The sequence below is a fragment of the Parus major genome, chromosome 4 (assembly GCF_001522545.3).
Source record: "Parus major isolate Abel chromosome 4, Parus_major1.1, whole genome shotgun sequence".
Taxonomy (NCBI): Eukaryota; Metazoa; Chordata; class Aves; order Passeriformes; family Paridae; genus Parus; species Parus major.
Genome location: NC_031771.1, coordinates 16,086,851 through 16,111,680, shown reverse-complemented (window position 1 = coordinate 16,111,680; position 24,830 = coordinate 16,086,851). Strand labels below are relative to the sequence as shown.

The window sequence follows — 24,830 nt, the reverse complement described above, 5'->3', positions numbered from 1 at the left end:
CATCTCATTCCTCACTCTCTCCATACATCCAGAACTGCCCCACCCCAGGTGTGGAATGTGGCACTTTCCCTGATTGAACTTCACAGGTTGGTGGTTGCCTAGGCCTCTGATTTGTTGAGGTATCTCTGCAGGGGAAGTGAATAACTCCTCCCAATGTAGTGTCCTCCATGAACTTATTTAGTGTCCCTTAAAGTCCTGTGTACTAAGTAATTCATGAAGATGTTGAAGAGCAAGAGCCTAAGATTGGGCCCTGTGGAATGTCACCTGTGACCAGTCACCAGTCTGATGTCACCCTGTAGTCTCTTTAACCCTTTGTGCCCAACTCATGAGCTAGTTGCTCACCCATTCCATGATGTGTTTATCCAGCTGAGTGCTGGACATTTTGTCCAAGATACTGTGAGAGACAGTATTGAAAGCTTTACCAAAATCCAAAAGATTCCCTTGATCATCTAGATGGGTTACCATGTCATAAAAGGAAATTAAGTTGGACAAGCAAGACTGGGATGTAGTTTAAATGATGATAGTACTCATCTCTTTGATTTCAAAGAGTCTTGTTCTCATTAAGATATGTGAATTTGCATAAAACATCAGAATTTCAGTGAACTTTAAAGATTCATACACTTTAGAGTTTCATAAAACTTATAACTTTGATATCTGAGAAGAGCAGAGTGCAGAGGAGGTGTTTTAGTCATCCAATGCCTAAAAATACAAGGAGAGTAAGAGAAATCCAAATTTGGCAATTGTATCTGCACGTATTGTAAAGATGACCACATTTATCGTGACTTTATAGCTTCAGTAAGACAGTTAATCAAGGAAGGACTTCAGGTTTGGTTTTGAGTGTGGAAGAGAGTTGGTAACTGAATTATTTTTCAAGTATGTGTTGACCCTGCTAAACTTGGAACAATTACAGAGCTATTGATCTTTGTCTCCCAGTGTCAGTAATTTGAGATGATGAGGCATCTTTAATTTGAGAAGAACTTCACAACTGTAATATGCCTATGTGGTTTTAAAATCAATATTGTAGGTGGTAGGTCAAGTGATGAATCACGGTGGGTTTTAGTGGCATTTTTACATTTCATTATTTTCTGAATAGAATCTATGTTTTGGGGAAGCATTTGGGCATAAGCCCATTGTAAGAAAGACAGCAGCCCTACCAAAGACAACTGTACTGAGGGACACCACTTGTCACCAGTCTGGACTGGGACATTGAGCCCTGGACCACTTCTCCCTGGATGCAACCACCCAGCCAATCCTCATCCACTGAACAGTGTATCCATCAAATCTATGTCTCTGCAATTTGGAGGAGGATGTGGTAGAGGCTGTGTCAAAGGCCTTGCAAAGTCCAGCAGATAACATCTGCAGTTCTTCCCTTGCCTTTAGCTCTACTGTTATGGGGGAAAATGGCAGATTAATTCAGGTTTGTTTGGGTTATGTTGTTCCACAGCCTCTCTGACATTCAAACCATGACTTTGGCACTTGTTTCCTCACACACAGAAATTCTGTGCCATGGCCAGTAACATAATCACACCTTCAGCAGGAGCATAGGAGTAGAAAGTGAGAGAATAATGTAAGAACTGTGAGATAAATGTAATTGAAGAATCTCAGTGCAGATTTATCTCTGCCTTTGGAAGGCCTTTGGACCTGAAATATATCTGCTACTCACAGCTGCAGTAGATTTATGCTATCCAGATTCATCCCAGAAGTCCTTTACTGCGATGAAGTGATGGTGGAGCTGGTGTTATGTGAGAACTGCCTGCAGTATGAAGTTTTGGAGAACAACACTAGTACAGCATAAATACTTGATCTGTTCATTGAATGACTTGAAGGGATTTGCTGTCTCAGCAGGAATTTCCACACATTCTCTGGGGCAATTCAGGATGACCTAAACCCTCTGACAAAACCTGTGTCTCCAAACAAGGCCTGATATAATTGTCATTACCATTAACTTTGGTAGAGAGCTGCAAGCTCTATGTATGAAAGGAGTGGGTGGAATGTATTTTGTTCAAGAGGTTTCAGTGGCCAGATACCAAGTGTGGGTGACTTTGGCAGGTGGCTCATTCATTCCCTGGTCATTTGACTGGGCAGAACTGGTTGAAGCAGGCTGATTAGCTGTCAGGCATGAGTTACAGCTGGCTAATGTTTTCCCTTTCTCAGTCCTTCATGAAGCAGAGGTAATGCTAATGAGTGGATAGATGGACCTTAAAGCTTTGTGCTGATGGCTATCCAAATTGAGATTAGAGTGAAAAAGAAGACAGCATCCAAATTTCCATGCATTGCTTGGCCATGCCTGTGTTTGTCCAAAGAAACATATCTTTTTCTGTTCCGTGGGATATTTGTACTGATATAGACAACTTGTAAGTTGAAAAAGCACTAGGGTGACAAAGTATGGAGCCTTTCAAAAAGTAATACAGACTTCTTTGCTTTGGTGGACAACTGTAAGAATTCCATTTGTGTATTAGGCAAATTTTTGAGGGAGGTTTCTCATTGCTGGAAGAGTACTATGTTTGTACACCTTTAAACAAAAGAATGTGCTGTGTATGTTTTAAATACCTGGTGAGTTTTTTGAGGATTGCCTTATAGAAATAACTTTATTATCCTTTCAATGATGATATTAAATATAAACTCATGCCTAATTTCTTCCAGAAGATCTGCATTTAGATTTCATAATTACTTAACTCAAATGGGTATGAATTGTCCAATTATTTGGACACATTCATGAATAGCTTGAGGTATTGGAAATTTTTCATTTTCCTACTTGAGAACATGAGTGAGATACTCAGAAAAGCAGGATGATCTTTACTAAGGATCTGTCCTTAAACCATGTTGACTTGTATGCTCAGAGCTCTCCAGACTCATCTGGAGGAACTCCTGTTCTTCAAGAACAGAGAAAGATTAGTCACCATACCACATCAGATCTTTAAAATATTCATCTTTGGTCTTTGAACCCAGGAGGTTCTGACAACTCACAGGGAGACAAAACATCCCTATGATGCAGCTAGTCAGTTATGAAGAATCTTGATGGTGGAATTGTGTGGGATGATGTCACTTGACTGGTCAGCTTGTGCCTCCAGGTGAAAGGTTTTCTTGCACTTTCTTCAACACCCATTATGGTGCATGTTTATACTGGTCATAAAACTGACTAATTTCTGTTACAACTGCAAACATAGTTCCTTGCATCTGAACTTTGAAACAACAAAACTCTTGACAGCCAAATGCAGGATGTACATTTTAATATTTCCTTGTAGTTTTCTGGTTTTTGGTGGTTTTATTGTCCTTTCTTGTCCTTTTGATTGTCAGTAGCACCTGATGCTATTTTGTTTGTATTTGGCTGAGAATGAAGGTGTACTTTAAATTATAGAATAGCAGATGTCAGCAGAGTCCATGCTTTCAGTGGCCACAGACTTAAGCAATGCTGTAACAGCCCACAAGATACCTGCTTCAGTCTGGGTCTGATCTTCGTCAAATGCAATATGAGGTTAATATGAGGTTAATCTTCACCAGAGAAAAAACTTTGAGGAAACAAAAATCAAATTTTTTTTTTTTCAGCCAAAGCCTACTCTCTAGGCTTGTCCTTGGATTTGTTGGTGTCATCTTACAAAGCGAAGCTTTGTATGTATTTACAAAGATTTATAGATGTGTGTTTGTTTAGTGGTTAGATTTTGCCAGGGACAAAATGCTGCTTTGACAGATGCCACACCACATCAGGCATCTCAGTATGCAGAAGGCCGTATGTTCTTGAGCTGAGCTTGTTTAGCCTGGAGAAGAGTTTGAGGGGTGACGTTATTGCTCTCTACATGTACTTGAAAGGAGTTTGTTGCCAGTTGGGTTCTGGTCTCTTCTTCAGTGCCTCCAGACCCCAGGCCCTGCTGCCTCCTGTTGTGATTCTCTCCTGTAACATTGCCATTGTGTAGCTCCCAGTCTTCCCTCCTCCCCACAGACACAGTTTTACCCTTTGAAATCACAGCACAGCTGCTGTTTTGTACCAGCTGAGAGGCACTGCCTGCTGCCCATGTGCCCAGTTCCCCTGGTGCCAACAGCCAGGGACCACTGCAGGTGATGGGCTAACAGAGTGCTGCTGGACCAGCAGTGGTCCAAAGATGAGATCCTGGCTTCAGGTAAAATGCCCATTGATGTCAGCCAAGTCAGAATCTTACTCAGAGGAAGCAGTCCAGAGGCTGAAACTGGGAAGCTTTCTCAATATCTCTCTCTGATTTCTCTTTGCACTGATACATATTTTATCATTTTGTTCCCTACAAAGCTCAGTAAGAAGCAGCCTTCTGTCCCATGAAACTTTTCAACACTCACAAAACATTTTAAAGCAGCTGTGAGTGGAATGAAGTACTAGAAACATAAATAAATTTTACAAAAAACCTTTAGGGTAAGCTGGGTATGAAAAGGAGTTCAGAAATTTTGATTTACTGTCCAGCAGATTTGTAACTACAGCAGGCAGCAGAACTGAGAAACAAATGGATAATTAAAGTCATTAGGAGGTACAAGCATTATTTCTTTAGAGAAAAAACTGTTGCAGAAAGCCTGTGAACATGTGCATAGGTATAGTCATATGGTACACTTGAATTTTTGGTTTTCATGGGATTGTCAATGGTTTCTAAAGAAGCTAAGATAGCTTGTGATCAGAAGGAAAGACTTTTTATGGATTAATAACTAGAAAACAGTAAAAAGATATGATTGGTTTATTGGTGGAGAATGGTTTTCTGCTAAGTCCCTTAAGGATCTTCATTGGAATCTGTGCTATTTAACTGCTTCCATAATGACCTAGAAAATACTCAATGTACTCCTAATAGGAAAGTATTCAAGGTAGGAAAAACTAAAAGCTGGCTACAAGGACTTTCAGAATGCCTCTAATTTACTCTTTATTGGGTGAAAAACTGATTATTGAGTTTCCATCATTATGTGCTAACTATGTCCACAGATTATATAAATGTGTGTACTGATGAGTTCCAAATTACGTAATCATGAAAACAATAAAAAGTTAGATTTTCATGAGAAGACACCACTAAATCTGCCTTCATATATAATGCCACATGCAGTTCTGACTACATTTTAGAAAGGACTTCATAGTAAGAGAAAAGTAGCAAAAATTATCAAACACATGAGTGTGACTTCTTTAAAATGAGAGACTATATAAACTCATGTTTTTCTGTCTGATTAGAGACCACTACTGGAGTAGTATAAAATCAAGATTGGTTTGGGGAAGGTGGTTAAGGAACAGTTACTGGCAAATTCTCATAATTCAAAACCAAGGGAAGGATTATGTCACCATACCTAAAATAGAAGTACTTCTCAATCAATTTTAATCAATGTGTAACAAAGTTACGAAACTCCCAGCTGTAGGATCCTGGCAAAGGCTAAAACCAGAAGGGAACACAAGAGAAAACTGTACATAATCACAAAGGTTAGGTTCAGTGTTTGCTGTTAAAATGAGGGGCAGACCTCCAAACTTGCTCTTCTCTCCTAAGCATTCTTAGGGCACGTGATGGTATCAGTTGTCATTAAAAAGGGTGAGAAGAGGGTTGAGAAGGCTATAATAATTGCTGTTAGCATCTGTTTCTCCAGCAGTGTCAAGAAGCAAATTCATTGCAAACTTTTTTAGTCTGTCTGCTGTGATACAGGAAATAAGTATTTATTTCATTTATCTTTCTTAATTTTTTTTCTTGCCCCTGCTCTTTCAATAGACATGCCTTTATTTTTCTTTAAAGAAAAATATTTTATTTCTCTTTATCAAGCTGACTGTTTGATTTATATGTGTTTTGTAGTATTGTTTTGCACCTTGTCACCCTTGCTGTTTGTACACTGGTACAGAATGTCTTTCAGTTACAGATTACCTGAAAGGGTTCTTCTGGCCTCTCTTCCTTTCACATTTCAATTTCCTCTCTCCTTGCTTCTGTAGATGACGGAACTCCCAACGGAACAATCCAGCCAAATGTGCCTATTGCCACAACCAGGCCAGTCAGATGGAATATCTCAAGTCAGCCTCCAATTAACAGACAGTGGTTCATGTGGAAAGGAGATGGACTTAGCAGATGAAATCTCCTTCATTAACAATGATGTGTTTTTCTCCAGGTTAGTGTTCTTTTTTTGTCTTTGTCTCTTTCTTTGTTTTGTACCTGCACCTCTGGTTCTGGGCACTTTGAACACTTACACAGGATACTGGGGTGTAAGATAAATTAATGTGCGTTTTCCTGTTGAATGCATACACTCCAAAGCCAGCTGTGTGCTTTGGTTTGCCTTTCCAACATAAAATTTCAAGCATATGAAGGTAGCCTACTTGGTTAAGGAGTGCAGGTGGACAGGTCTGATCTGCATTCAGGCAATTACACGGAAATTACACCGAGCACAAGATGCAACCAAAACGTGTCTCATTTGAATAATCAAGTGTATTTCATCTGCCCAGTTTAATTCTTAACAGACAGTTGGCTTTATTCTTACTCTTAAATTCAAAAAGGAAGGGGCTTTTGAAGGGTTTTCTCTTTCTGCCAAGAATAGTGCTACTGATAGTACTGCTCCACTCAGACAAGAATAGAAGAGTATGTGTAGAGTATCTGTACAAGTATCTTTCTGAATTTATCTATGAGAGTCTATCAGTTTAAAGTATCTACAAAAGTATCTATCTAAAAGAGAATTTTGAGTTTTGGTTGCTGGAAGATTGTCCAGCAATCTGTTAAGTGATCAATTGATGGGCATTTTGCTTTCTTGTAAATCCTTCCCTGCACATCAGGTTGAACCTTTTCATTATTCTCAGGATATTGAATTGAGTCTGCTGTTTGCTCCCCTCTTGTGTCAAGTGCAGCACATGAGGGATTCAGGTTACTGTGGGAAATTGCAGTGTGCTACCGAAATTTGGAATTTGTCTGATGTGGGAAATAGCGCTATTCATGTGTCATGGAAGAGAACACTGCAGTGTCCCAGCATACCAACCAGGAGCACAAAGCAGAGGCAGTGCTGCCAGACACGTAACTGAGCGACTTCTCTGTGTAAGCAGGAGGTGTGTGCTATTCTCAGCACCAGTGCAGACAGACAGCACTCAGTTTACGAGACAAGTCAGCGAATTATGCACTAACACCAGATGTTGATTCATAGTAGTGGTGGTGAAGCATAGATGTTGAATTTGGTTTCTAGCCCTTGGCAGGCACACATGCTCTTTAACTTTTAGCTATGTTAGCTGTGTGCTTCACTCTTCCCAAGCTTCCCAAAAAAATTCTGCAGCCAAAACACATCAAGTTTGTTTACATGGCTTCATTAATCCAGCTGCTTTTGACTGAGATGAGTTAGAAATCGATGATCAGAGCAGGTCAGCTGGCAAATTGGAGAAGGCAACACAGTTCTAGCAGCTAGACAGGGCCAGGCAGGTGGGGCTGTGGTGGAAGTTCCAGCCTTCTGTGTTGATATGCTGGAGCCTGGCAGAGAGTGTGCCTGTACTCTGCTGTGTGTTCCAAGGTGTAAAGGGAAATGAAGTGCCCAAGGGTTGAAATCAAGAACTGCCAGGTCTCGTGTCTGGGAAGGTGCGTGTAACTGATGTACTTCATGAAGTACCCCAACAAACTGCCTTTCTTTTGGGAGAGCAGTCCCCAAACAATGTAGTTATTTGCTGTAGGGAATCCTGCTTTCCTGTCAATGTGTAATTGCTTAGAAGAGTACTGTTGAAGTAGGGGACAGCTGGGACAGTGCTGGCACAGGACCTTAAGTACCAAATGAAATGTGTTTGTAACTAGGCAGAAGCCTGATCTTCATGCTCAGGCCTTGGGTTGAAAGATGTCTGCATCTCTGATTTTATCTGGGAAATTAATTAAGTGTAGAAATTAATACTCTTGAAATCCCATTTTGTTGAAGAATGCTCTAGTTTTCTGTCCTGTCACATTCCTGTACATACTTACCTAATTGCGTTGAATATCTCTGCTGCCATTTGCTTCTGGTACTGTTTTGTCAGTGATCTACTGCTGCTGCTGAAGAGGAGTAGGTAGTGTTTGCTGTTTTCTTCCCAGCTTCAGGTTGTTGGGTAGGATGGGATGGAGAGAAGGCCCCAGACCAGGGGAAGAGCAGAGAGAGGTATCTAGCAGACTTAACATGCTTGGGGGACACCTGTCTGTGCAACAGGCACAAAACTTGATTCCCTGGCATCACTGTAGTGCTCTGATATATCAGGAGTCATTTTAAACATGGTTTTTTGGCAGCCTTGTGCCACTCCCATGTAATTTAAGCCCACAATGAGGTATTACCTGGTGCTATTTCAGTGTAAGGCTATTATTAGGAGTTTTCATCTTTTCCAGCAGGACTCTGGCATCTGACCTAGATTACAAAGTGCTTTGCAAACACACTGCTATTCTTGTTGGGGGGTTTTGTGTCACAAGGCACAAGGTACTTACAGTTCTAAAATAAATGTTATCATTAATTATTTGTAATTACCAGATAAATTTTAGTGAAACTACTGTATCTGCTCAGCTATGATATGATCTTTGTTAAAAAAGAATAAAGGTTGTTCTTGGGAGTGATAATCATTTGCTGTTTCATGAAAACGCCTCTGGTTTGTTCCCTTTCCACTCTCAGATACCGTGATACGGGTGGATTAGAAGAGGATGAAGGGCTACATAGGACAGTAGATGCAGAATTCCACCTTTAACAGCTTCACCAGTGTAACAGTCAAGAAATAACCACACACTAAGCCCCTAAGGCTCCCTCCAGCAAGGATTACAATCTTTAATAAATTTTCCAGCAGTTTCATTTGACACTAGAGCCTCCAGGGAGAAACTAGGAGACTTCCAGTTGATTGGTGATTTTTAATACTACTTAAAATGCCTCTTAATATGTATCTTCATACGGTTGTCCTTAAAATGAAGATCCACATATTAAGTAGCAACTGTTGTTTACAATAGTTGTATTGTTTATAAACTAATCTATAAACTATCTAATAATAGTTTATTATATTAATTTGTATTATAAAATTTATAATAAACTATAAACTTGTTTTTAAGCTAAGTTGTGACTATGTCTTCTATAATGACTTAACATTTTAAAAAATATTGAAAGTCATATTATGCCTCCTTACAGGTATGATATTCCTCATTGCAGGAGTTTTTTGTAGGTGTTGCTGTCATCTGAAATATGCAATATATCAGTTGCAGTCAAAACACCGCCGAGCGTAAAATCTGTATCACCTTCTGTTCACAGCAGTTATCTTAAGAAAATGTTATATGTAAAGTTATGTTCTTTTTTTCTGAACAAAATAGATGGATTAACTATGTAGCTGCAGTCCCCAGTAGCACATAATGTATGTGTTGTTTTGAAAATTGCCTCATTATTATAGCTGTATTTCAAGGCAAACTGCTAATTATGCAGTAGCAGAAAAGCATACTTTGCAGCTCTTGAGTAAATCCAAAAACGGTGGAGAAAGGAAGAGAGAAAGAAAGAAAGTAGGGAAGGGGGAGGAGAGGAGGGACTGGTCCTCTGAAAAAAAAGATTAAAGTTTTTAGGCAATGTACAACCTTTTACTTACTTCTATACGTCTCGTATCATTTTTGCAAGAGCTCCCGTGCAGAACTTAGGGCAGCCAAACCTCCAGAGGCTGGGAACCGCACACATCCTTTGTCTTTACCTGGATGAGAGCCACAAGACACACACCGCAGACTCAGGAGCTGGAGGAGGCAACAGCTTTTGGCTGGAGAGTGGGCTGGAGGGAATGGGCCACCCTGGGGCCTTACCAAACCTTCTGTGAAAGGGATCTGGAGTGGAGTTCTGGGAGGCTGAGTCCCTGTTTGGGTCCCTCTTTCTTTCTCTGTCTGGAGGGAAAGTCTGCTCAAAGCTCTGGTTCATACATAATTGCAGAAGGAATTGGCATGATTTTGAGTATGTTTAGAAGTACTGAAACTTCAAATAACTGCTTCAAATAGTAGATTCAAATGGCTTTTACTTCAATGGGAGATATATTGAGATTTACATGGACACAAAGGTAGGAGGGCCTCTTGCGAGCAATTCTCTTGCCTTTCATGCTAAACTTTGTATACAAGCAAAGAGAAGAGAGAGCCTTCAGGAAGGTAGGAAAATGCTTCTTGCAGTCAACATGTGAAGCAGGGGATTGAGGATGATGAGCATAAATGTCTTTCCTGATACTGGCTCAGAGGTGCTTGCTGTCTGCAGACTTTGGTTGACACTATGTTGGATCTTTTCTCCTGGAAAGGGCGCTGAAATATGTTTTGCTGTTGTACTTGTCTATTCTAGCACTTGCTGGAGCAGCATCTCTTTGCACCCCTGGGACTGTTTTGAAGAGTGATCCCTCAGCAGGAGAGCATCCTGCTGTTTGTGGTACTGTTAGGCTCTGTGCATGGAAATATCAAAGGAGTGCAGCTGAGTACCCATCCTTGCCTAGTAGTGATTGGGAGCTGGGGAATGGGTGCCATGTATGGGAGTCAGTCTTTATGAAAAGCACTGTGCAGCTCCTCAGAGCCACAGCTTAAGAGCAACCACAGCAGTTGTTCAGTAAACCAGTCTTCTGTATTTTGTAGCCATGTGTGCCAGAGATCACAAATTCCTGTTTGTGACTGCCATCACAGCTGCAGTGAGATTTGCCAGCACAGATATGCTGTGCTGGCTTTCTGACACGTGCATGTTCTCAAATAGAAGGTTTGTTTACATCAACCTTTTGTTCACAAAAATCCTTATATCTGGCCTGTGTCCTGAAAATAAAGAGACCACATGCCTAGTACTGTGGTAGCATCCCTAAAATAAAGGGTTGGTTATTGTACCCTGCTGTGCCTTCTTCTTAATGACACTGTGTATTTTCACTGCTAGTTATTGAGGTATGAAAACATACATATATTTGTACACTGAGAAGTTTGTGCTTACTTTGCCTATGTTGGCTTTCCTCTTAGCAGCTGCGGTTCAAAACCAAGGCAAGCCAAAACTTATCATTATTCTCTGGCATGTGATAAGAATTGGCCTGTTCTTGCCAGAACAAATCAAACAGGGGGGCTAGTGTTGTTTGCTTAGCTGACTATTTTTGTTTAGGTTTGGGTTTTTTTTGTTTTTGAAGTCTGTCATGCCAGTACATTCAGTCCCCATCAAAAGTATTAATTTGCCTTACCACTGAGGAGCCTTGCTGCCAGGTTTACATAAGGGATTGCAGCCAGGCAGCAGGCAGGGCTGTCCTCCAACAGCCATAGATTCTTCAAGAAGATGATTCAGGAAAGGGGTAAAGGTCTGGAGCGTTGGTAGGGAGGTGGTAAGCACAGTTGCCCTCTGCATTATTCAGCCTTCAACAGCCTCTGGCAGGTCCTGTTCGGAGCCCTCAGAGAGAACATTTTATGTAAAGTGTTGTTACTTTTTGCCACTTTCTCTCTTTAGGTTGAGTTACTTTTTCCAAGCTGACTCATTTAACTTCGCAAGTACATTTGTCTCCACCCTCCTATGCAATCAGTTCTTTTCTTTCTTGCATTGTGGGATGCTGGCAGCGGGAGCTGCCTTACATAATGAGTTGTTAAGAAAAGCATTTAGTTTTCTAAAAACACAGCCACAAAAACATGTGATTCCTGTGTCTGTCCAAGGCAGGTGACTGGGAATGGTAAATCAGGGTGTGGTCTGAGCTCTTCCTGGGTTCTGCTCCCCTGTCTATAGTCTTGATGTAATAACAGTTACAGGCACATGTAATTATGTAGATTTTTTCCATGCAAGTCACCTGGGTGGATTTCAGTGTGTTTTTCCAAGCATCTGACCTTTCTCTTCCACCCTGCACAGGTTACTCCTTTAAATTAGGCTTTGTCCATCTCACTGATCTAACTTTCCTTTATAATTCTAGCAATTTCATCTCTTTTTGCAAGATTTACATGGGGACAAATTATGGCTTGTGGGATGGAGAATATTTTGATTCTGATGCCCTGACCTGTGCCACAGAGAGGAGGTTCATCTTGTAAGCAAGAAGAATCATATATGAAACAAAGATCTGGTGACTATTCAAGGTAGAAGGCACATACGCACTTTTATTGTCATAATGTGCATATGGAAACATAAGTTCTTCTTTCGGTCCATGAGCCAAGTATATTAGCTTTTCCTGTTTCCTGGGACATCATCCAGCATCCAGCAGCCTTAGAAATCAGAAAGAGAATAAATTCACATGAATTGAGTAACAAAGCTGGGAAAAAATTGCTCCCTTTCTGTACCTCAGGCATTGCTCTCTCAGCTAGAAGGATTCTTTATTTTGTAATCTGCTTTTGCTGTGAGGAGGAAGTCCCTACATCTCATGAAGCTGATGGCTTTCTGATACCAACTGGGTCACATAATAGATTTGCTGAGGAAATAAAGGACAAGTATCTGTATGATTTTTAAGTAATTTTTAAAAAAAGGATATGTGACCTCTTATTGGAGAACACAATAATAATGAGTTTAGGCTAGCCTTGGAAAACTTTGTGCTTTTAATATTCATGTGTATATAAACCAAGACACCCATCACTAAGCCATGTTTCAAGCAAGAAGGGAAGAAGCAAAGCTGCTGCACTGTGACTTAACTTATTTTTACTTCAAGTAAGTAGTTCCCTCTCTCGTGTAACTTCCTTGGGCTGTCTGCTGAAGTGCCTGATCCATTGTTCAGATGGGGAGGTTCAGCACAGAGCGCTTTGTTTCCGTTAGCTTTGCAGAGCCAGCAGTTTTCTACCACCTGAGGCTGTGAGGTATTCCTTCCCCTGTGGCTCTCCAGAGGGGACCTGGGGCTGTGTCCTGCAGGCAGTCCCCACAGGAAGATCAGCAGGGAGAGGTCACCGGGTTCTCAGTCAGGTTTGTTTGCTGCTGCAATTTCCCGGTTCAGCTGGGAGAGCTGTGCGTTTGGACGTTGTGTTCAGCACGTTGCAGCGTAGGCTGCTGGGTTCAGCTGTGACTTCCTGTGACACACATGTATATTTTTATTCAAAGTGGTCAGCTGGCTGTCTAATAAGAAGAGGCTGAGTGTGGCACAGCAGAGTTGTCACTCACTGCTCCTGTCACTTTGCTTGCATTGGTTTGGCTCCGAGCTGTTTCAGTGTTGTAAAATCCTTCTCTTTCACGGTCAGTGGCCATGAGAGATTTCCTCTCATTTTTTCTGTTGTGAGGAGTATGATCCCAAGCTGACTGCTTATCTACAAATTGCACTTCTCACATTGGCTCAGCGCCTTCCACCCGGCCGGAGAGGCTTGCAGTTAGGAAATATGAAGATAATTCTGTTCCTGTACCAAAGCTTTTCTTTTCATTATGCACCTGCTGAAATAGTGTGTTTATGCAAGGGGTGCCTGCAAAGAGAGACCACTAGGTAGTTGCAAAGGAAAACTAAAGCTGCTTGGTTCCTTCCAGTTGTTAAGGCTTTGACATGACTCCTGGAAACAAAGATTCCACCACTAGGTCCTCAGGTCCTTTCACTGTCTCAAGCTCTGTGCATTCAGAAAGTTTGAGTCACGTAGGGAGGGATTAATATCTAATAACCATAATGCAGAACAATAAAACTGTTAAGAACTATCTAGCCACTGTAAAATGATAGAGAGCACTACTAACACTATATTTTATAAAATTTATAGACGTTTCCTTCCAAAAAACCCATCCTAAAACTTCAGAAAGTGTCAAATTGGAAAAAAAATATTCAAATGACCACTGTTCTAATAGGGCTATTAAGCAGCATCGAAAAAACTTTCCTCTAGAATCTTCTTATCTTTTGCTGGATGTATGCTACTAGAGTAGAAAAATATGTTTTTTTCCCAAGACTCTGAGAGGTGGTAGGGAAGTTGAAAACTTTCAGACCTTACCCATGTTGTTCTGAATGTTGCTGATAATGAACTTGTATGATGAGCTTATTTTCCTGCAGAATCCACTTGTGCCACTCCTGACAGGAATGTCCTGCAGTGGGACAGAATGTGTTTGTGCAGCCTGGACACGCACAGAGCAGCTGGGCTCAAAGCTGATGTTGCAAATGAGGGGCACGGCAGTGAGCTGTGCTGATTAAGCCCAGTATCACTGTATCTGGCTGTGCACAAACAACCATTTGTTGTTTCTTGCTGTACACACAGCTGGGCGCAGGAAGAAGCCCCAGGGCTGACCCGAGAGGGCTGTGTTCTGCTCAAATGCCGTCAGGTTTTAATGGATCTGGTCAGAGTTGCCTTTTAGCAGGATCTCCCTTGCTTCTGTGGCAGATGCATCTTGGAGCTCTAGGCAGAGAGCTGGATTTAGTCTCACCCAGCTCACTCTTGTTTTAGTGCCTCCCAGCCAGAGTCAATCTCTCCTGCCGAGTCATCTTTTTCCCACCAGCTCTCCCAGGAGCCTGGCCGGCCACAGAGGCACTGGAGCAAGGGGAGGACTCCTTTCAGTCACTTCATCAGCTGGAGGAGAGGAGCTATTCCTGGAGGGTTTTTTCTGGAGGGTGACTCTGCCAGACTGCCGCCTTTGCCAGCACAGACAGCAGTTTATCTTTCAGTGGAGTAAAAAGCCACATGCAACAAACGTGAATGGTGTGGCCTGTTCCTCTGCTTTCCCCAGCCCTTTCCCATATCCTTGTTTTTCGTGTGAACTACAAGCATGTCACTTGAAGGTGCTTTAGGAAGCAGGGAACATTAAGGGTGCAGAGGTATGGACTTCAAAGGATAGTAATTTTGTAGAGGATTGGAAAGGCATTTTTGGAAGATGGGAAAGTATAAAAGCAGTGACATTTTTGTAGGTAATATAAATCATGGAGGGAGCACCAGAGATTCCTTTAAAATTTTTTTAAAACCTTTTTGCTAACAAATGAATGCTTGTTCTTCATTGTTTTCAACGACATTTTCATTGATCTGAAACAGCTGGATTTTTAAAAAGCCTTTGTGCAAACAGTTTTGTAGAAATAACAATTTAGTGTTTTAAAGAAATAAGAATTTAGAGGAGTGGGAGAAATTTCATTGAACGCTAAAATTTAGGAATTTCATTAGATTAGCAGAGCTTTTGAGAAAGCCTTCTTTGAAAATAATTTGTGCACTCCTGCTTGTTTGCTTGCTCTCCCATGCTCTGGCACTTGAACTAACTGGTGGAAATGAAGAACCTAGTGACCTTGTCACTCAGCGTGCTTTACCCTGTTCCCACAGCAGATTAGCTGGCACAACCATTCATTACTTGTTGCTTTCCCAAGAAACCCTATAGGAACCTACTCCCAGTCCTCCCCCTTCTCCAGGATGGAGGCCAAGAAATAATTTCTGGGCTATCCCATGGGGTGAGAGTCCTTTGGAACAAGTTAAAGCAGCGGACAGGCGGGTGTGGCAGTGCTTGCGAAGGACACTGCTGTTTAATGAAGGGAAGCCACAGCAGCAAATCCAGGTCTCCTGGGAGCATGCCGTGTCCCTTGCAATGGGAAATGAACTTTTGTGCTTTTCTGTTGGATGAGCTCAGGAGTGCTGAGAACCTGAAGCTCTGAGAAGCTTTCAGTTTGGTCCATACTTTTCTCCTGTCCCTGCAAGTTTAAAGAACAGTTCTGGAATATGTTTCCTGCTTAACAGATTGTAACTAGCTTAAAAGGTTTAAAAGGTAATTTGGCCTCTTAAGTTGCAGGAAGGAACAGAAAAGCAACTGTGCAAAAAACAGTATATCCTCCACAGATATGCCATCAAGGCTTGTATTTCTATGCCAGTGCAAAAAATAAAAGGGGTAAAATGAAGTCAGCTGAGAGCAACCTGCTTCTCTTTTGGACAGGAGGAGTATCAGTTATGAAAATAAATAAGAAAACTGAGAAAATTCCATCTAGACAGTTTACATAAGGCTTGGTGTTCCTAAACAGAGGCAACTGTACTTTATGAGGACATTAAAAATTCACTATAGTTATTGATTAATTACATCAGTAGTTAATTATTCTCACCACTTTAGAATGTCGTAATTTCTAGGCACGATTTGCCTATCTTGGACTTCCAACCATTTAGTCTTTGTCAGTTTGTGAGTACTAGGTCAAGTATTAATGTTTCCTGCATGCATTGATGATTTTCTTTGAAAAGCACTAAAATGTGTGGGTTTAGTTTTTGTGTGCCCTTCATGGGTCATCTCAGCACTCTTCAGTTTTCACAATTTGCTTGGGAATGGGAGTTCCTGTACTGATCAAAGTCTTTTGTAGCAACCAACCCAGTAGGAAATACAGACATAAGACACCTTTTTGACATCCATGTCACATAATACACCATCAACATGATGATCCACCTTTCTGAGGATTGCTCTTTCACTAAATTGTGTTTTTAATGTATTAGCTGGTCTTTCTTCCTCTTTGTACCCTTTTGGAGAAGGTCTTTTTAATTGTCTGTTTTGCTTTGTTTGGACTTGAAGGGCCACAGTTTCCAAATACAATTTCTATTTACATATGGCTTGCTTATTTCATATGTGCACACAAGTCTTCTGGCTTGCAGGAGATTTTCTAGGGTGTTTATCATTTATAATGGCAGATGTTCATATGCACAGATACTTTAAAGAGGAAAATGTGTGTATTAATCTAAGTACGTGTACATAAATAATGGAATTTTTAATTTTGTATTGGTCATATTTTGAAAAGTACATTCTGTAATTTTCAGTCTGGCAGTATCTTTCCTTTGCATTTCATGTTTCTGCCAGAGGGAAAATATTGCATAACTTAGTAAACATTGTAGGAATAAACTGATGGTATTGAGTAGCATCCTAAAAGCCCTCAGATTTTGTCAGACTGGACAAGATTGTCTTTCCTCGTATTTTTTTTAACAAATTTTGAATAGTATCTGATTTGTGTATGACTGTGCAGTGAAGCAAGGGATAACTGCTTTTCAGGAGGCAAACACAACCATATCCTCATTAAATCCATTATTTAGATCACATATCTTGTATCCTCTCTTTGCTGCTCACACATCCTCTTCTCTTGTTGCTTTATATGCTGAGAAAATTACTTGGTGTGCAGCAAAGTATGAAAAGGAAAGAAAGAGAAGAAAGCACTTCTGTAATGATGATTGACAGGAGGCTTCCTTTCCAAACATGCAGTTGTTCTTTAAACTTTGATGGAGGAAAGTGATTATTCATATTTAGTTACAGCCAGTATTTTTCTTCCTTTGTTGAAACTCAGTAAGAAATTTACAAATCAAATAGTTTGAACACAGGTGTTGCCTTGGTGTAGGTGCTGAAGTGTGGTGGCATGTGTTGGTATTTCAAGGGACTTTATAATTTTTATTGTTACTTGCTGTCTATTTTCCTGAAATGTTTACAAATACACTAGGGAGAATACAGTCAGTGGAGAGGATGCTGTGCCTGTCCTGAGAGAGGGTTTTTCCTCATCCTCTGTTTCTATAGTTGGTGGTACCATAAGGGGCTTCTGCAGCGCATTGTTGTTGTCAACAGACGAGTTTGGCCTTTTTGAGTAATAGAAATGCAAGAGCTATATGAAAGTTGCAGAAGAGGTTTCGTCTTCTTTGTTTGATATGGGAGAACAAATTCAACAAGTACAAGCAAATCCAAAACAAAATGCTGTATAATCCCAGGTTTTATGTGTGGTAGCCCAGCTTGAGTTATGCAAGTTAAAAAAAGGCATAAGAGGGCAAGGGGAGGGTAGGAATTCCTGCCTCTGACAAATACCAAGTTGGTTTTAGCGTCAACATCTGTGTGAAGGAAGTGGAATTGTTTGGAGATAAGGGTGCAGCTTTCTGGCAGCTTTTGTCTGCCTGCTTTGTGCCACAAATAAATCACTTGTGGTCCCTACCCATGAACAGGGGAGGTGAAGAATTAAGATTTGTGTTCTTGTTTAGCAGCTGGGAGATTCAAAAGGCCTTTTGAGACAGAGTGAACTGAACTAAGGTGGCATGCATCCTGTACTAGCACTCTTACCAATAGTTGGCCACAGTCCTCAGGAGGAGTTTTAAAAATTTCTCTCTGACATTTCTCCATGTTAAAATCTTTTGTTGCAGTGTCTGCAGCTGCCCTTGAAATAGTTAAAACTTTGGGAAACCAGCAGTGCTAACAACCAGCTAGTATTTTTAAAACTTTGGTCACATTTTTTTTGACAGTTGCTGAAGTTGCATGCCAGTAGGTGCAGGGAAGCATGAGCTCCTGTACCTTTTCTCAGTTGTGATGGCTTTGGCGGTGTTAAAAGAGACATATGAGGATTCAAAGGAGAAAATTGATACCCATTGAGGGGACAGCAAAAGAAGAGAACAGAAACAAAAGGTGGATCTGAAAGTGTTGAAGGCACAGGGAGTCCTGCAATTTTACTGTTGGCATCTAGTTGATTTTAGCATGATGCCACAAGCTGACCTTCTTCACTGATGCTAATCCATAAACTAATCTTTCTGGTTATTACAGCATCTCTTTTTTAGTGAAGTCTTTGTCAATGAGCTTAGTACTTTTAAGCTTATTTATATAAGCAAGTCCCATGGAAGTTATGACAGAACAGCTAGTGTATAAATTCATAGTACAGCAGCTATTTGAGTTATTCCACTTCTGTTTATTCAGCAAGCTGTTCTGGAGAATCCTGACTCCTTGCCCATGTTGATGGGTCCTTAGTTAAATGTGGAAAATTAATTTTTTTTAATGGCATCCCAATGGTAACACTCAGTTTATAGAAGTGTAATAAACTACGAATAATTGCATGTGTATAAAAAAAGACTGGGCAGGAAAAGTCAATTTGATTTATTGTCGAACTGTGAAATGGTACAAGGTGTTACAGTTTTATACTGAAGTAGTTTTATGTATCAGAGTAGAATCTTTCTCTCATAATTTTCGTTGCTTATGAGCACATATGGCGCATTTAATTTAAGAGGAAGTCATCAAGATACTCATTTAATTGCCACGGATAAGAGCAGCCCAGATCCACGATGGCAGAGTGCTTTATCAGCATTGCTGACTTTTCTAAAAAGGGGCCCTGTGCTGTGCCTGGTGTGACTGTCACAGCAGAACAGGCTTGTGCTGAGGCAATGGGCAGAAGCGTTACTAATGCACTTCTTCCAGTCAGCCAGCTGACAGGAGCAGATATTAAACAGTTCAGGCTACTGAAGCAAAGCCACATCTCAATTGACCCCCGTGTCTCTACTCCATACCACTGCTTTCTGAGGCTGCAGCTGCTCACTGCTCTTGATTTCACAGAAAATGTCCCTTCCTCCTGCTGGCAAAGGTCAGGATCTGTTGGGCATCCCTGTGAAATGTCTGATACCCTCTGCTAACCTAGGAGTGTTGGCTGCTTCTCCAGAAAGCTGATGTGGCTCATGTTTGGTTTGCATGATCTACATCTTTATGGAAGTGTTAAACATACAGGTCCTTAAGTTCCTGCCACAGCTTTCTCCCAAGCCAGCACTAATCCTCGCTAGGGTTGAATGGGGTGGTACTTCCAATATTGACTTGAATTTTTGAAGATTGACATGTGCCATTATGTTTGTACCACCTAAAGTGTTGAAAGGACACTCTAAGGCCCCTTTATCAGATTAGGAGCGTCTCCTTCCCCATTGCACAAAGTATGCAGTGTGATAACATTGTTCACAGGCAGGGCAGCAGCAGAAGTGTTTCTGTCCAATGTTGGGGGAAATGGAAAGCAGTTCCTCGGGCCTTCTGGGCAGAGGAGCTGTGAGGGTGAAAAGTAAAACCCTGGGTATGCTCCTTCAGTAGCCATTAAACATTTTGTTGCAAGACCTTAGTGATTTTTTGCTTTTCATTTTTCAAGGTTGCTAAGTCCTGGTGAGTAACACACCCCTTTTGTGTGGTTCTTTTGCTACTGCTCTTTTTTCCCAGCCCCAAACTTCTAGCCAGTGGAATGGTGTGATTTGTTGTTTCACAGCAATATTTGGTCAGCACCCATAGATATGTAGAAGCAGGAGTGCTTGAGAATAGCCCACTGGGAACATGAGTCCGGCTCTGCAGCTGTCTCTTCAGTTCAAATATTAAGGGAAGAAGAGCTCTTTTTGCAATGGGTCGGAACTGGGTGGCCAGCTACAGCACAAACCGCGGTAGTGTCTTCTGCAGCACGAAGGGATCAAGTTGAAAGCTTGTGCCAGCCCTACTCGACACCGATCCACAGTAGAGGTGCGTGAGGGCAGAGCCGGAGCAGCCCCGCGAGGGTGGCGTGGAGCTTTGTGGTGCCCGGGGCACCGCGCCTGCCCTTCCCGGAGCGGAGCCTTGGGGAGGGAGCTGGGGAGAGACTACATTGCAGCCTGGGCCAGTGGTTATATAGTTACCGAAAGGGATACAGAAGACCTTGTGGGGTCTTTCTATTTAAAGGAGCCATTAGCTCTCAGCTTGTGGCATCTTTTGCAGGCCCAGAACCAACTGGACATGAGAAGCCGCTTTTGGTTAAGCTGCGCCTGCCGAGCTCTGTGGGGCGGGCAGGGCCAGGGGCCGCGGCGTGTGTCGCATCTGTGGGGCCGGGCCGGGGCTCTGGGCTCTGGGGCGGGCCGTCGTCAGCCGCCAACCCGGGCCCGGCGGCCCCTTCGCCCCTCCCCGGGGCCGGGCGCTCCCCGCGGCGAGGCGCTGGAGGCGCTGCGGGCGCGGCGAGAGGCGCGGCGGGCAGCCGGGCGGGCAGCAGCTCCATGGCCAGCATGGCGTGCGAGGTGATGCCCCTGCAGAGGTACGTGTCCAGCCGGGGCAAGCCCGGCACCCAGCGCGGGGCTTCTGCCGGGCTGTCCGGCACGGAGGAGCCGGGACTCGGACGCCGCCTGGGAGCGGGGATGCCCGCTGGGGACAGGGATACCCGCCCCGGCGCCGGGTGCGGTGGAACAAGTGCAACAAGTGGGGCTATTAGCGGATCCCCGGGGGCGGGGGGTCTCTGGCGTCCTCGGGCGGAGAGGGAGATTCGATGTAGCACCCCGAAATCCACACTCTCCGTGCGGGGTGGAAGCAGCTCTCAGGTGTAGAGGGACCCCGGGCAGCCCTGGGTCTCGGCCGGCTCCGTGCGGCCGGGCGAAGCCGAGCCCTCGGCCGGCTGTACTGCGGTACGGGAGCGCGGCCGGGCTGCCCCTGCGCACAGCCCACCTCCGGCTGGCAGCTCACACACCCAGCCTGCCGCAGCATGGGCGAGAGGTTTACTTTTCGGAGGAAAAAGGCTGGGTGTTTCCAGGCTGCTGACGCTCACCTCTCTTCAGCACCAGCTGTGAGAAAGTACCTGTGCTGGCATGTGCTCCCGCCACGCTATGGCAGGGACAGCTGCAATCAAGCTTCTGAAATGGCAGGGCACAGACCCACTGCGGGGAGGAGTGAACACAGCCTGTTCACTGGGTCATCAAATTCTTGTGTTTATTTCTACTATTCATTCGGTTCTCAAAATTAAGTAGTCTTTATCTCCCCAGTAGTATTTGAATGGACTGAATATCAGTCTTTCTGTAATCTTCGAAACAGTAAATAAAAAATTTACTGTGCCATTTCAGCACTGTGGTGGTGCTGTTTCAGCAGAAGCTGCAGAGTTGCTGCTTACTTGAACACGATAAAATAGTAAGTGAAATTGCTGCCCAAACTGTTACTGTCTTGATAAAGTGTAGGGTCCTCTGCAGGTAGACGTGGAGAAAGTCTCTTTGGCACAATTGCAGTCAAGAGGTTCCATGTTGATGACTGCAGAGGAACAGAAATATGGTTTGAATGTCTTAAAGAAGTAGTTACAGTGCATCATTTCTATTTGAGGGACCAGTCTCACATAATATTTTTAACCTTTCTATGTTCCCAAGGATCTGACTGTTCTAGCAGTAGTTGGAGCAATTGGTTGTTATTATGCTCTTGACTCTTCACCCCAGGGGAACATAGGTTTCACAGGCTGGCTCTAATTAGACTCTTTGTTGTTGTAAGGACTAAGTCTTGATCAGTAAGAGATGCAGTCAGCACTTCAAAAGTGAGGCATTTTCTTCAAACTCCATTTAGCCGTAAGCATGGTACAGAATGGTTTTGAGTTTTTCAGTTGAAATAATTCACAAAATTCTGGCTCCTCTTCTGTCTCCTTGATCTATTTTTAGGCTGTATACTTTTTAGCACCTTGTGGTTTTTTGGCACAGATTGCCAGATCCCTTTGCAGTGGCATTCTCCAGATTGCACCTTTATTTTCCTCTTCTTCCCTCCCTCAGGGCAGAGTTTCGCTGGCTTTGAGCATTTTCTGTCAGCTTCAGGAAAGCTGATACCTCTAGTATTGGTTAGTACCAACATGGATTGTGTTATGTTTGTGGTTGCTGTGGGGTGGATAGGCTGATGTTGCTGTTCCAGCTGAGGGCATGGATAAATTGTAGAGCATGGTTCTTGTTACTGGGTTTAATCAGAGTAGTGGCACCCTTCAGGTTCTGTAATTTAGGACACTTGCCAAGCTGAAAAAAATCTGTCATTCAAGAAAGGGAATGAACTGCCTGCAGTAGTCACACTTGGTTCCCTTCCTGGGTTAGTGGACTTGCTCCTGCCCATCTCCTGCAGGTGCCCTGCTCTGTGCTCTGTTCTGTGCTCTCTTTGAGGCCATGAGGCCGGCCATGCTGTGCCCACCATGGAAATCCTCCTGTGCTGAAGCAATACAAATGTGTAGCTGGTGTGTAGAACTTGAGAGAGGGAGAAGGGCTCTGTGTCTACCAAAGATATGTGTGAGCTGTGAGTCTGTCTACCAGAAAATCTATCAAGTGCTTACATAGAGCCGTATGGACTATAGATACATATCATCCTATAGATAGATATCTGTGGAACGGCATGTGATGGGGTATGGTGTCCTGCTGTGAAGGAGTGACAATGGGGATGTCAGGGTTATGTTTCATTGCACAGGAAGAGGTGGAAGGCCAAACATGTTGAATCCTCACTGCAGTAGGTACTATATTGCCTAAGCACTGTAGAAGGCACCGGTGAATGTCACAGGGATTGCTTTACTGATAGCTTTACTTTACTTTTACCACACCTACCCACCAGTAATTGTCTCTTCTATTGCTATGAGAATACCATCTTTTCAGAGCAGCATTAGCTTACTTTGGTATCCCAGCTTCCTAGTTAGAGTGTTAATGCATTTTTTAATTCAAGTGTTCTGCCTCAGTCTATTGCAGATTTAACAACAGCTTGCAAAGCTGAGGCCTGTGCCTGCCTTTGCCAATAATATCTACCAGTTTCTGTAGGAGACAAGAAAGGCAGGTACACACTTGGGCCTTGCTTGTGATTGGTGGCCTCTGTTGCTTTACAAGTCAAGGTAGTAGAAGAGTAAAACCATCACAAATATTTTTAGCAAGCTTATCTGAAAGCAGTAGGGAATGTGACTGATCTCTTTCTAACCTGTACAGCAGGCACAGGTTGTCTGCATGGGCAGTCTCACTTGCAGTTACCAGGATTGTTTGATTTACCTTTCTGGCTGGTTTGCTTGGGATCTTTCACAAATACCCAGCAGTTTAGCCTGAGAACTCTGCTGTATTCCACCACCTTTTTTTGTTTGTTTGTTTGCCTTGGGGGAGGTGGGGGTGGCTGCTGTGTTCTCTTTATCACATTTGTGAACATTTTTGTGTGTAAAGTTGTACTGTAAATAAATCTGATCTTTTGGACTTTGCTATCACTTTCTATCCAAGGTAGTGGGAGTGCTTGACAAGCCCTAATGAAATATGTTCTGGAATATGGATATGAAGTATGCTCTCCAAGGGTGGAGAGAACTTGAATCTAGTTTTTTTTTTTTCTTTGTTTGCTTTGGGTTTGGGTGGGTTTTTCTTCTGGTGGAAGAATGAAGATAAATTCAAACCTGTGGGTCTCATCTTCCTCAAGTCATGGCTTGTTAGAAAATGCTATGTGAATTCTTCCAAGCTCAGATTTGACCCACAGCTGGGTCCTGTCACCGATGTGGCATGGTGAGTGTAGGAGCTTTTGGAAGCTCTTCCTCAGTACCACTGGGAATGGAAAGCTCTGACTTAAAGAGGAAATTGGTGTGGAAATTTTCTTTCGGTTTTGTCTCTGGGGTGTCCACCTGATTAAGCAAGAAAATATTAATATTTGCCTAAAAACTGGCCTCTTAGATGCCTTTATTTGAAGTGTGCAAGCCTTTAACAAACAATCCTGAAATCACTGGTTACCTAGTAACAGTTCTTCACCATTATAATGCAACAGGTATGTGTGTGTTATGCAACTTCACTGTTAAATTCTGAGAAGAGGTGAGACTTTGGCTGGTACATTCATTCTGCCTCTTTCTGAGCCATTTTCTGGTTTTCTCCTAGTGAGGATTATTGCCAAACCACAAGTAAAAGAAAAGACACTGCTCCATCTTTCATAATAAGACCCAACTAGCTTAAGAAGTAAAACAACAGAAATGAGCTGTTTAACATTGACGTCATTTCATAAAAGATAAACATATTTGCAATCTAGGAGGTTAGTAAGCAGAAAATAATTGCACAAAATTATGCTGTCAAGGGCTCCGAGATATTCAGGTATGTTAATAGAAATGGAAAATCTGCTTCTTGCTCACGGTGGCCTTTAATCAGCAAGAAGTTCTGCTCACTTCAGCTTGCCATAGGATAGCCTGTACTTCCCTGATCTCTGATGTTGCTTTGAAGTAGGAGAAGGTGTGCAAAAAAGTACCCTTTTTTTCCTATTCAGGAAAGATGCTTCAATCTCAGTACCCCCTCACACACAGCCTGCTCAGTTATGCCTATGGATAGATGCCTGTGCAGTGTAATTTAGTTGAGAGTTCTTTAGGAAAAACACGCTGAAGAAACAGCCTTGAGGAATATGATGGGATCCTTTAGCGTTTAACATTTAAACCAGTTCACCCTCACCCAAGTAACTGGAGATATTATGCATAGTATGATATTTTTTGCAGAATACTTGAGTTCAGAGTAAAGAAGCTGGATTGTCAGCCTTGGATTTTGACATGTGACTCATTTGCTGAGTAGCTTATTTAAGTTTCAGTGGTATGCATGGTTAGGTATAAGCACAACCATTGT

General features: G+C 42.5%; 1 protein-coding gene across 6 annotated transcripts in view; it reads left to right on the top strand.

Annotated features, from left to right (window-relative positions):
* FAM13A (family with sequence similarity 13 member A) overlaps positions 1-24,830 on the top strand; it is a 152,497-nt gene that overhangs the window by 73,432 nt on the left and 54,235 nt on the right. For 5 of the 6 annotated variants that reach the window (XM_015623916.2, XM_015623914.2, XM_015623913.2 and 2 more), the window contains one exon: positions 5,909-6,081. In XM_015623916.2, the coding sequence (XP_015479402.1) occupies positions 5,909-6,081 (173 nt within the window). Of the gene's footprint in view, positions 1-5,908; positions 6,082-20,430; positions 20,534-24,830 lie in introns of those variants that run through there. The other variant, XM_015623918.3, reaches the window with a different exon arrangement.